The sequence below is a fragment of the Thermobia domestica genome, chromosome 17, assembly GCF_964235325.1.
Source record: "Thermobia domestica chromosome 17, izTheDome1.hap1.1, whole genome shotgun sequence".
Classification (NCBI taxonomy): Eukaryota; Metazoa; Arthropoda; class Insecta; order Zygentoma; family Lepismatidae; genus Thermobia; species Thermobia domestica.
In genome coordinates, this window is record NC_137470.1 from 121,777,431 (window position 1) to 121,790,558 (window position 13,128).

At 37.9% G+C, this 13,128-nt stretch overlaps 1 protein-coding gene across 1 annotated transcript in view; it reads right to left on the bottom strand.

Moving 5' to 3' along the window:
* The window catches only part of LOC145674146 (uncharacterized), a 39,800-nt gene extending 34,799 nt beyond the window's left edge, over window positions 1-5,001 (bottom strand). Inside the window, exons 1-2 of the mRNA XM_081743975.1 lie at window positions 4,977-5,001; window positions 394-590 (exon numbers count right to left, since the gene is read on the bottom strand). Coding sequence (XP_081600101.1) covers window positions 394-590; window positions 4,977-5,001 — 222 coding nt within the window. The remainder of the gene's footprint in view (window positions 1-393; window positions 591-4,976) is intronic.
* Between the last annotated feature and the right edge of the window lie 8,127 nt (window positions 5,002-13,128).

Below are 13,128 nucleotides of genomic sequence, written 5' to 3' on the forward strand. Positions count from 1 at the left end.
TTTATTCTAGACGCGTTGTAACTTTTTTCTCCAATTTCTGAATTATTTCCACTTTTGACAAACTGAACATAATTATTCTGTTAACATTTTTCCTGCAATTTAACATGAAATATCTATTTATATTTATTAATAAGAAAATACGAAAACTTTTTTCTTAATTTAAAAGTGGAGACAGTGTCTCAACGTCTCATAGAGACAAATGCTACCGGAACCAGATACTTATGTAATGATGTAGCAAAAAAAAAAAAAAAAAAAAAAAAAACCTCTCGCGATCTTCTATTGCTACTTCGTTTCATAAGCTATTGAATAGAATCAGATTGATTTTATGAAAATTAAAATAAACAAAAATTAGATATATTTTTCAATAAATTATCCATAGTCTACACTACTTACCTGAAGATACTTGAAGAGAACTGGTACCGATGAGCATAACACTTCTTCTATATTACTTCTGTACTCCAGGTGCTCTGGAAGGTGTAGCTCGGAAGATCTGATTCGCAATAAAACATCAAGAATGTTAAGAAATCCCTCAATAATAAATTTTTCATCCGTATTAGGAGTTGGTTCAGACTCAAATAGTGGTTCATCATCTGTATGGAAATGAATTAAAATCCAATTTTGTATGTATGTCCATAATGTACTTTCAAATAATATACATAGTAATCTACTTTTAATAAAGAGGAAAGAGGTACATAATTATAATACTAGAAAAAAGAATGATATTAATATTGATATTGTTAATACAACAAAGTATGGTATGAATAGCGTTAAGCATAACATTACACAAACTTATATAGTCTGCCTAAAGATATAAAGGACACCAAAGCAATACCTTTATTTAAAAAAAGAAATAAAAAAACCCTTTTGGGATAAATTTGCTGAATAATCTACTAGTCATAAAATTGATAAATGAAGACAGTGGATACTGACTAGGGATGGCCAGACGGATCCGGATCTCGGATATCCGGATCCTATAAGATCCGGATCCGAAATTTCGGATCTTGGATCCGGATCCGGAATTTCGGATCTTGGATCCGTATATCCGGTTCCTGAATCCGGATCCAAAATTTCGGATCTTGGATTCGGATCCGGAATTTCGGATCTTGTATCCGGATCCGGATATCCGGTTCCTGGATCCACCCCCGAAATTTCGAAGTTCAGATTCGGACTCCTGTTTTGAATATTTTGGGCCTTAGATTGAGACCCAGAACTAAAATATCCATATGTATAAAATTTACTAGATGAATTTTATCTAACTGAGTGGGAAGACAATTCCATTTAAAAGACAAAAGATTACATCAAAATCTCATTTTCGCATTTTTCGGGGTTAGACCATTGTTGAGCACACCCCATCATTTAGTCTTTAGTATATCTTTAAACGTACTACAAGTATGCCACTTTCATCTCAAGTCAGTAGTTGTATAGATCTGCCTTTTGTTATATATTAATCGAGTTAGGATTAAAATTCGATTGTTTGTGAGACCTATGATATTATTTTCAGAATGAGTTATAACGTTGAAAAACTGCATAGTAATGCTGCATATTTTCTTTGTGCCACATTGGAATTTAATGTAGTCTATCTTATACAGTCGGCTCTTATGATTAATTCAATGATCTGAACTCCTGCAGCATTACTCTAAAATCATGGATGTCTTTGAATTTTCGTCATCATTTCTATTTTTTTTATTACGAGCACAATAAATATCATAAGCGGTATTTTACATAATACATACAGACGCAGATCAGTCAGTTGATTGCTTAAAGTTTATAACAAAGCTATTACATTTCTAAGACACTGGCGGCCTTAGGACAAAATCCATGGCTTTCCCAGAAAATCTTAAATCTCTGTATATAAAAAGGGCAAAGTCCTGAGTGAGTGAGTGACAGATCACCGTACAGGCCAAATCGCTTAAGCTACAAACTTGAAATTTGGACAGTTTATAGGCTTTATGACGTAGGATACCACTAAGGAAGGACTTTGGGAAATTCGACGAGGAAGGGGGGAAATGGGGTGGAAAATATTGATGATTCTTGACGTTAGATAGTTCAAATTTGGTATTTGGGTTTCTCATTGAAAATAATTTGATACTTGTTTAAGTGCTTTTTGATATTTAAATTAGAAGGGGCAGGGAAGATATAGAAAGTAAAAGAGCGGGTGGTAATTGCAATTATTGCAATTAGTATAATAATATGCCTATATCTCGGAAACTTAAAGGGTTAGAAACATGGAATTTGGTATTTGGACTTCTCACTTAAAATAATTAGATACCTATTTCAACGTTTATATATATATATATATATATATATATATATATATATATATATATATATATATATATATATATATATATATATATATGTGTGTGTGTGTGTGTGTGTGTGTGTGTGTGTGTGTGGCCCAGAAGGGAAGAAAAAGGGCGAGAAGAAAATTAAGTGGGGATTACAATTATTGTATTAATATGTTATATCCTTTAAGGTTAGAGACTTGAAATTTGGTATTTGCATTTCTCATTGAAAATAATTTGACATGTGTTTCAGTGTTTGTTGACGTTTTAGTAAAAAGGAAAAGAAAAGAGATGGAAAGGAAAGAAGGTGGGGATTGTAGTTATTATAATAACATGTCGATATCTAGGAACCTCTGAAGTTTAGGAGCATAGAATTTGGTATTTGGACTTTACATTTGAAATAATTAGGTATGTACTTAAGCGTTTTTTGATGTATGTCTTGGAGGGGAAGAAAAGGGGCGGGGAGAAAAGACTTTTTATATCTCGGAATCCTGGAATGTTAGAGAAATGAAACTTGTTATTTGAACAAAAATTCGTTATGAAATGAAATCCTTGAGTTTTACGTCCTACGTTTATTCCGGTTAGGCTAAAGGAGACGGTGATTATGAAAAATAAATGAAATGAAGAAAGTGGGAAGAAACGGGAAAACCCCGAGAAAACCCACGAGCATGGTGTTTGTCCACCACAAAATCCACACGGCGCGAGCTGGGATCGAACCAGGGACCCCAAACACCGGAGGTGAACGCTCTACCACTTTTTTTTTTTTTTAAATACTTTATTGTACTCTTATTAGCCAATTACATCAGAAAAGATTAACAAACAAAATTGTACTGTGAGCAGCCAATTATACCAAAAAAAAAGAAGAAGTACAGTAGACACATCAATAAATTGCTGCTAGAAAATTAGCAAACTTTTGTGTACGAATTGAAAGTGTTAGAGTTTGCATACGGAACAACAGTTGGTTGACATACAAAGTCACATTACTATTAAAATCATTACATAAAAGAATATCGATAGTTTGGGACGTGATCCATAAAATTGCGTTATGTTTAGTGCTGGGATAAAATTGATAATCCGGAAGCAGCATGAATGGCGTACAGTGAATATTAGAAGGTGTTGTTCTGCAGATACGGGCAATGATTTTTTGATAATGAAACCATATAGCTGTGTTTCGTGAACAATTTTCGAGCCGGTGTTGGAGAGTATCGAGAACATAACAAGTACCACAGAAAGAAACATTACAGATACCCAATTCATAAAGTCTCCCGTTAGTAGGATATATATTATGAACAACACTGTACCAAAGAGATTGCATGGCAGGAGACAATACCGGAGTATGAATGTTTGCCCAGATTTTCTCCCAGTTTGTCATTGGGTAATGTTCTACAATACGGGGAACCGATATTATGGTGGCATGATAACGATTATATAATTGTCTAACAGAAAGATCTTCAAGGTGACTCCGTGCGATAAGCGAGTAACTAATATCAAGAAATACGTCCTTGAGGTATGGCACAAGGGAAATCCAAGGTTGTATATGCAGGGGAGCTTGTAACTCAATATGACGTAGTGGTACACATAACGCCTTGCTTGAAAAGGACTCTGAATAGGAGCATAATGTTTGCAAGACGCGGTGTATCAGCAGCGAGTAGCTCTGAAGTTTAATGTCTTTAAGGCCAAGGCCACCATCACGTTTTGATAAACACGCAGTCTCGTGACTTACCCTTAGGCAGTGATTATGCCACAGCAGTTGCCCTGAGTGTTTTCGTATGATACTTAGGTATTTCTTCGGCAAGGAAAATAATTGAGTCAGAAACCAAAGACGACTAAAAATAAAAACATTTAAAAGGTACACTCTGCCTGCAAGACTTACCTGCCGGACTTTACTTTGGTGTATGAGTGCAACCAAAGTACATGTTGTGGTATGAAAATTGTAGTCTATAGTATTGGCTATGCGACGTTGCCAAGTTACGCCTAAGATTTTGATGCGATCAGTAAAGGGGATCGTAGACATATACACGTGTTGGTCAGCCGTATTTATACACATCAGGCGTGACTTTTGTTTATTGAGAATAGCACCTGAAACGCACTCATAGTTCGATATGAGAATTTCAACACGTGACAGTTCCTGGGGACTGTTAATGAAACAATGTATATCGTCTATAAATGCTTGTAATTTTAAAGATGTTGCACCAATCTGTATACCTTGAATTTCTTGTTCCAGTGTTAAAAGAAAGGGAACAAGAACCAAGCTATACAGAATGGAAGACAGGGGGCAACCTTGTGCAATACCTCGACGTACATTGATAGGATATGTAAGTGCACCATTAACCTTTAATCTTACATATCGTTGAGTATAAAGAAATTTAATCAAATTAAGAAAACTGTCTCCGAAACCATAGTTTTCAAGTACCTTAAACATGTAATCATGTGACAATCTGTCAAATGCCTTATGAAAATCAAGAGCCAATAAAGCGACCTGAGGAGAACTTGTTTTCTGACACCAATGAATACCTTCTCGTATATTACTTAATGCTAAAAACATAGGTTTTGTATGTTTTAAGCCATACTGATCATTGTGTAAGACTTGATTTAAAAACGGTTCTAAACGAGAGGCAAGGCAACGAGATAAAATTTTCTGGTCAACATTAAGGAGGGTAATCGGTCTAAAATTATCAAAGTCATGCGCACCTGCATGCTTAGGTACAAGTACCATAATGCCAGCGGTAAAAGAAGAGATGTACGTGGGAGTGAGTCGGATTTCGTTAAACATTTCTGTGAGAAAAGGCGTAAGAATGCTGTGAAATTGGCGGTAAAATTCTAGTGTAAGACCATCGGGTCCCGGAGATTTATTTAACTTCCCCGCAAAAATAGCGTGCTTGACTTCTCTTTCTGTAAAGGGCGCATTGAATATGTTACGAGCCTCCGGGGTGAAAGTACCGGTCGGACGCTCGAAGCAAGGGTCAGAAGATTGGGTTGGAGCGGGGGAATATAGGTTCTGGTATGCATCATACAAAGCTGGGATTACCTGATCATGCTCGTGAACTACACCGTTAGGAAAGGAGACCTTGGAAATAAGGTTTTGTTTACCTCTGCGCCTTTCACAGATAACTGTATGTAAAGAGGGAACTTCATGCTGAAGCATCGTTGTTTTGCCTCTCGTGAAAAAACCTTGATTTTTTTTACGATGTAAAGTGAGTAGGAGTGCCTTAATTTCCTTAATACGAGGGAGTACGTCTACTCCTTGAGCAAGTTCTTTATAGTAGTCACATAATAAGTGATGGTAATAATTATATTGCTCTTTAAGAAGAGAGGATCTGTCTTTGCAGTGCTGTTTACAGATAGATCGAAAGGACGGTTTAATGTGATGTAACCACCATGAAAACAAACTTTTCTTGTGAGATTTAAAGTGCATTAAATAGTTCCACCTATTGGTAATTAGCAACTGTAGATCCTCGTCAGTTAAAATGCTGTTATTGAGTGACCAAACAAAGGATGACTTTAAGTACTTACGGATAGGTAGATCAATGGTACAAACCACAGCACAGTGATCAGAAAAGCAGACCGGTTGAACGTTTATGGAGCGCACAAAATTAATTAAAGTGGTACTGACATAGATCCTATCCAAACGTGAGGATCCATTTCGTCGAAAAAAAGTGTGCCCTGGGGCGTTACCTTTATAATGACGCCATACGTCAACTAGCTTAAAGTCTTGAATCAATTTACGTAATGTAGGAGAAGTATTGTAACCAAAACTTGAGTCTATAGGATCTAACACTGCGTTGTAGTCTCCTACACAAATCAAATCTCTGGCACCAGAATGTAACTCCGTGGGAACGTCAGTGAGATAGAAAGAGTTTCGCTCAGCACGTTTGTTATTCCCGGACGGCGAATATAAATTACAAAAGTGTATGCTTTCATAATTGGCTGTGATAATACGACCTGACGGAAATTTTGAAAAGGCGGTTAATGAGATATCTTTGCGATATATAATAGCTGTTCCAGAACCAGTTTCGGAAGGATTGACTTCCCACAAATGATTAAAAAGAAAGGAGAAATTGTCAATGTTGCATTCTTGAAGGAAAATTATATCCAGAGACGATGTGTTGATGTAATCGGCTAGCGCTTTTTGCTTGGTGAGACTAGAAATGCCGTTGACATTAAGAGTGGCTATACGCGTGGCATACATATTTAATGGCCACAGAAAAATAAAAAGACACCAAAAAAGCACGACACAAGGAAATGACACAATACACTTGAAAAAACAAAGACGGGGGTCAACACTCGCACACATTCTCGTTCTATACTGGAAGGTGATATGATCACTTGTCCGAAGAGGCAGCACTATCATTTGCCTTAGTACTTGCTTCACTATGATGGGGATCTACTCGTGACCTCGTGAAACCAGACACACAATTGTTGCTTACAGGGGGAACACACTTAGTTTTCTGAAGTTTATTGGCTCTATTCGATGTATCACGAGGGGAAGACTGAGATCGACCTTTGCGACGCCTCTTCTCGGGTAGAGAGGGGAACTGGGATGCTTCTGTAGATACTGAATCTCTATCGAGAGAATCACTCACTTCCTGGTGAGAGTCATCAATGCCCACTAACGGTGGAGTACTTACCGTGATTTCAGGGAGCGTATCCATCTCCGATGCGGAAGATGCTGAAACAGTAGTACTCTGTTGTGGAATATCCGAACTATTGGGCGCTATGGTAGTGGAACTGGATGAGTCACTCTGCGTTGTATTGGAAGCGAGGGTCTGCTGGGCGGCAATATCAGGAGAACTGATGTGAGATGCAGCTGTAGAACTTGGGGGAACATCAAGCGGATAAGTGGATTCAGTTTCATTGAGTTCCTTAACGAAAGTATTTGTAGAAGTTGCAGTTGGAGGTGGAAGGTTCTCCTGTAAAGTTGGAGGACGTTTCTCACTTAACACAGGAAAACTAGTAAACGAATGAACGTTTGGTAGAGGATCCACTTTATTCAAATTGCCGGGCATGGGCGGGGTTCTTGATGGTGAGACACTGGATACTGAAGCTGGTACGGTTGGAGGAATACGGCGCTTTGTACATTCCATCAGAAAATGATTTGGTGAGTCACAAATGGCACAGGTTTTAACTTGACCTCCATACGTTAACCACAAACGTAAACCACAGATAGTCACATAAGAAGGTATGGGGCGCTTAATGCTCATACGTATTATCTTTCTCCCAGTCCTTACTTCATAGATGTGTCCAGTAGAATACATTTCGTCTGTAATTGACTTAATTTCACCGTACTGAGAAAGAACACGAGAAATATGATGATCTTCCAACTCGGTGGGTACCAAATGTAAACGCACAGTCATAATATTGGAACTGGCAGAATCGATTAAAATGTTATAAGTACCAAGGTCATCTGAATAACTAACCTTTCCATTCGCTCGAAACAGAATTTGTTCACAAAGCACTTGCGAGATTAACTTAACATATAACTGTTTGCGACTATAATCAAACTCAATACTGACAACTTGATCAGGAAGCAGATGAAAAGTATTGCGGATCCATTCATGCAAGACTAATGTGTTAGGCTTGTTCACAACATCTTGAAATGACAAACGTAAAGTGTTCACTCGGATAACAGACATAATGCACTTAGTAGGTAAACCTGTACTTCACACTAGACAATATGATGAAAGGAGTAAATAGAATCCGAACTACTTGGTAGTAGAAAATACTCCACTTGACAATGCAGGTTGAGTTGAAGCAAGTTAACACACTCACTACTTCCACTCGAACACCTACCGGAACAACGAGGTGAACGGCACGGCGTCTGCCGAGCAACTGCCACTGAGCCACCGCGGCCCCTTAAATATTCGTTATGTTTGCAGGTGTATGATGTGCGAGGCCGTAGACCGAGCAAATGTGTGAGCTGGGGGGAAAGCCCCCATGTACTCGCACTGAAATTCGGTATGTCTCGGGATACCGGAATGTTATTACATGCAATTTGATATTTGAACTGAGATTCGGTATGGTTGTAGGTTTACGAGGTACGAGGTCATAGGCCGATTAAATGAGATATCAGAGGGTCTAAGGGCAAATCCCCAGACATTTCTTTTTAAATTGATTAAGATTAGAGGCTTTTGTGGTGCGAGACCCTAGTAACGGGGGTCTAGTGCCGAAGCCCCCAACTAGCCGAGGTCTATTAAGTATATAAATGTATTTGCGTAATGACTGGAAATTGCATGTATGCCTGTGGACAAAATTGCATAAGTAGCCACGAGAAATGACAATCCTTTAAGATAAAAATTTTAAAAAGTTACCAAAATGTACTCTTGAATGAGTTGTATATTATGTTTGCGCAGGGGCGAATCCAGAACGGACTCCTGGAGCGGGCGGATGGATTCTTAGGAGGCGGTTGGGGATGCTAGCAGTGAAAAATTACTTAGATGATCTGAAATTGCCACAAATTACTACTAAAGTACACTAATAATGGTGGCGCTGAGTAGGGGCGAACGACTTTTCGCCCTCCCCCTGCATCCGCCTATGTGTTTACATGAATGATATAGCTCCTTTTACAACCTATACAGAGTTAATAGTAGTGGATTGCTAATTACAAAGCTACGTGTTACTGCTCGAGGCTCCATATGGTATTTTGTATGCAGTACATTAATACATTGATTTTGATACATTAATTGCCATTTAGAACTTCATCTCTACTAGAAACGTATTTTTAAAGAAAGAAAAAAAGTTCATCAAAAGCAAGAAAAGGAAGTTGCTCCTTAATTTGATTTGATCTATATTTTATGGGCTGTTCTATTAGCAATGACCTAGCCCATCACAACTAGGAAATGGCCTCATTCAGTGACCACAATAACTCAGAAAGAATTAGAAAAGTAAGCAGCCTGAGTCTAATGAAGAAGCTTTCATCCCAGCATTTGACTAGTGTTACAGAAAACAAAGGACAAACTTCAATCAGGACGACCGCTTTAAAAAAAGATTTACTACCTTTTCGGTCAAGTATTTCCACAAGAATCGAATCTGACAATGAGATTCCTCTCACCTAAGTCGACAGATTTACTCAATCAAATTTGGAGTAATTGTGACATATTAAGACACGAAAACCAAATATCAACAGAATGAAGAGAACGCAAGGTTGTCACACGATCAGATACCAAAATTGTCTTAAAATCTTATTTTAAGCATAGGAATGAAAGTCACTTTGTCAATATTTTCGAAAATTTTGCTGATTCGGAACACCCGAATTTTCTGACACGGAGTTTCGAATCCGAAATTTCGGATCCGGATCCAATATTTGGTTTCTCGAATCCGGATCAAAGATCCGTTTTTTTCGGATCCGGATCTAAGATCCGAAATTTCGGATCCGGATCCAATATTCGGTTTCTCGAATCCGGATCAAAGATCCGTTTTTTCGGATCCGGATCCAAGATCCGAAATTTCGGATCCGGATCCAAGATCAGTTTTTCGGAACCGGATCCAAGATCCGGATTTTCGGATCCGGATTCAAGATCCGAAATTTCGGATCCGGATCCAAGATCCGTTTTTTCGGATCCGGATCTAAGATCCGAAATTTCGGATCCGGATCCAAGATCCGAAATCTAGGATCCGGATCCAGTGTCCGGATATCCGGATCCAAAAATATCCGGATCTGGCCATCACTAATACTGACACATTACTACATAAAAAATAGCAAAAAGAAATGCTTAGTCCCTTAAAGTGATCTATTGCTCGCTGGGACAACATTTTCCATCTTCTACTATCCACATGTTATTCCTGTCAGTCATAGGGAACTTGGAGGAACAGTTGCCTTTATAATTTAGAAATATTAAGTGTGGGGAATCTGGAAGACCGATTTCCCTATTCATGACGTATATTAAGTGTGAGAAATTAGGATATCAAAATAAATTTAGGAAATTTGGATTTCCAATTTCCGTATTGTATGGTATTTCTGTTACTCTTCGTTTTTTCTTTTCTTTCTTTTGCTCTTATTTTTTAAAAAGGACTTGTGTTAGTAAAAATATGTTTTGATTGTAATGGTATAATATATTGAGAACAAATGTAGATATCTTGTATAAATCTTCCAGCACTGGTCCAAATTCTGTAGCATCTCTTTTGTATAATAAACTCTTTGGTTTATCCCACAAAAATGCTGATAATTATTTTTAATATATCATATTCAAGAAGGTGAACGTCACTTTTACATGTAAATAATCAACCTTAAGTATTTTCGTTAAGCTCTCCGTCACTTTTTATTTTATTGAATAACTTGAAGATAATGAGAAACACTGAAAATGTAGAACATGAGCCAGATAGTACCTACAAAATATTGTTATACTAATAACTGTTTCCAAATCTTGTGGGCGCCAGCTAATTTAATTATAAGGATCATAAAGACAAATCCTAAATTAAATGATCCATGGACAAATAAATCCTCACAAGAGAAAAACTCACTCATTGCTGGCCAAAGTAACAAACAACAGGAATGCGCTTCCTCCCTGTTCAGAAACGCAAATAAACCACGTGCAAGGGAAGCTAGCAACTAATGGCATGCGACAATAAGCCAAATGAGTGATTCAACACCACCAGATAGAAATCACAAGATTTATTGGGTTGATGCTCAATATTCATTAATAAGTACAAAGCATATTAGAATATAAAATTGATTGGATAAATATTCGTCCAATGATTTTACAAAATAATAATACTTGTAATTTTATCACGCCGTGAAATCCATGTTTCCCATTCTTCTGTTTTTCTGAGGGACCTCACTACATGCTTTATCCAGCACAGGTGGTCGAATCTCTTCTGGTGCTTGCAGATTATAACCGCTTCGTATACTCGCCAACCAGGTAGCAGGATTGCCAGTTTGTATCGTGATGTCATTCGGGTGTCTGTGTACGTCACCTAGAGAGTCTTGTGGAGGGTACTACCACAATCTTTCCTTACAGACAAGAAATTTGGTTCCAAAATATACAGCGCATCACTGCACACAGGACTCACGTCCACTTTTGGTTATTTTGGTCATATTTTGTATTTAAGATCTCCACCTTAAGCTTTTTCTAGAACTTAATATTCTCGTGTTCAGATATTGTGCACAACTCTTCTAAAGTAAAACAACATTGTTCATTTTTCCATGAACTTCAACGTTCTGTAGAAACTTTGCCTGTTTTTTTCTCAAAACTGTGGTAATTGAACTGGATTTTCTTGTACGCCTAATACAACTCATAATTATTCGACACTTAAACTTACACACTGCATAAAATATTTTATAAACAATTATTGTTTCTTGTAATACCACTTTGAAGATAAGGCCTGATTTACTTTCTAAATATTTGATCTATATCATATATATATATATATATATATATATATATATATATATATATATATATATATATATATATATATTTTAAATGAAGATGAGTTTATCGAATAGCTTTAACATAAAATTTTAAAAAATCCCTCTGTTCCAACGTACAAAATTTCCATATATTTGTAAGTGAATGTGTTTATTCATTGTAATTATACACACAGAGGGGAAAAAGTATGTGACCTACGTAAAAACGGACGGTTTTGGACTTAATGTTCGACTATATGTAACATTCTGCAGAAAAAAGTATAAATGAAAACGTATGTTTTATAAAGTTTTCCGTATAAGTGTTCATCTATATGTACTTTCCATATGAAAGAAATAGCTGTATATAGGCAGTCGGGACCTCACAGGTGGATGTTGACATAAGTACTGTACATATACATATGCAATATATGGAAGACTGTTAGATGCCAGACATCCTGCAGCGGCATATGTAACGTCACAGCAGGAAAAAGGTAGTCCGTATGTAGCATATGAATAATATGTCTTATGCTCCAGTTCCTTAAGGGATGCTGGTGGAGGGTAATTAGACCGAACACGCCTTTCTAACTCAGACGACAATGGCTCAATGATGTTCAGATCTGGTGATTGTGGGACCAAGGAGAGGTGTGATGGCTACTGGTCATGCTTCTCAAACCTTGATTTCACCGTTTTTGCAGCGTGACAGGGTGTCAAATCATCTTTGTAGATGCCATCACCATCAGGGAACAAAATTGGAACATGGTTAGAACCTGGTCCCCCAAAATTGCCTCGTACGCCTTAGTATTCATCATTCCATTCAGGGCTATGATGGGATCTGCAGAAAACCACGATATCACTCCCATACTGTAAGAGAACCACCCCCATGCTTTACAGTTGGGATCAGACAGTCTGTATCATAGGCCTGAGACGGTGTTCTCCATACGTAAACATGACCGGTTGTCGGAAACAAGGTGAAGGTCAATTCATCGGACCACATTACGTGTTTCCACTCCTCATGAGTCCACTCGTTGTGGTCCTTACACCACTGGATACGCCTCTTCGCATTTACTGCTGTGACCAGGGGTTTGGCGATAGCGGCCCTGCAATGAATTTTCATTTTATGAAGTTCCCGTCGCACCGTTTTCGATGAAACCGGGTTCTGTAGGCCGTAATTGAGTTCAGACGTAATTTTCATTGCATGGTCTTCTTTTTAGCTGCTACAATCTATTTTAATGAATTCCGGTTCTTATCTAACAGGATTGTCTTTCGACCACTGTTTTGCTTTGCAAGCGTCGTTTGCCCATGAATTGTGTATGCCCTCGCGACATCGGACACAGTGCCTCTTGACACCCCCACAATGTTTGTCGCTGTTGCCACTCAAGCTTCAACCATACGGGCACCAACTATCGTGCCTCTTTGGAAGTCTGTCAGGTCGCCAATTTTACCACACCACTTTCACACCACGACACTCACAGGTGAACTGGTTAATGCTGACGAAAGAGG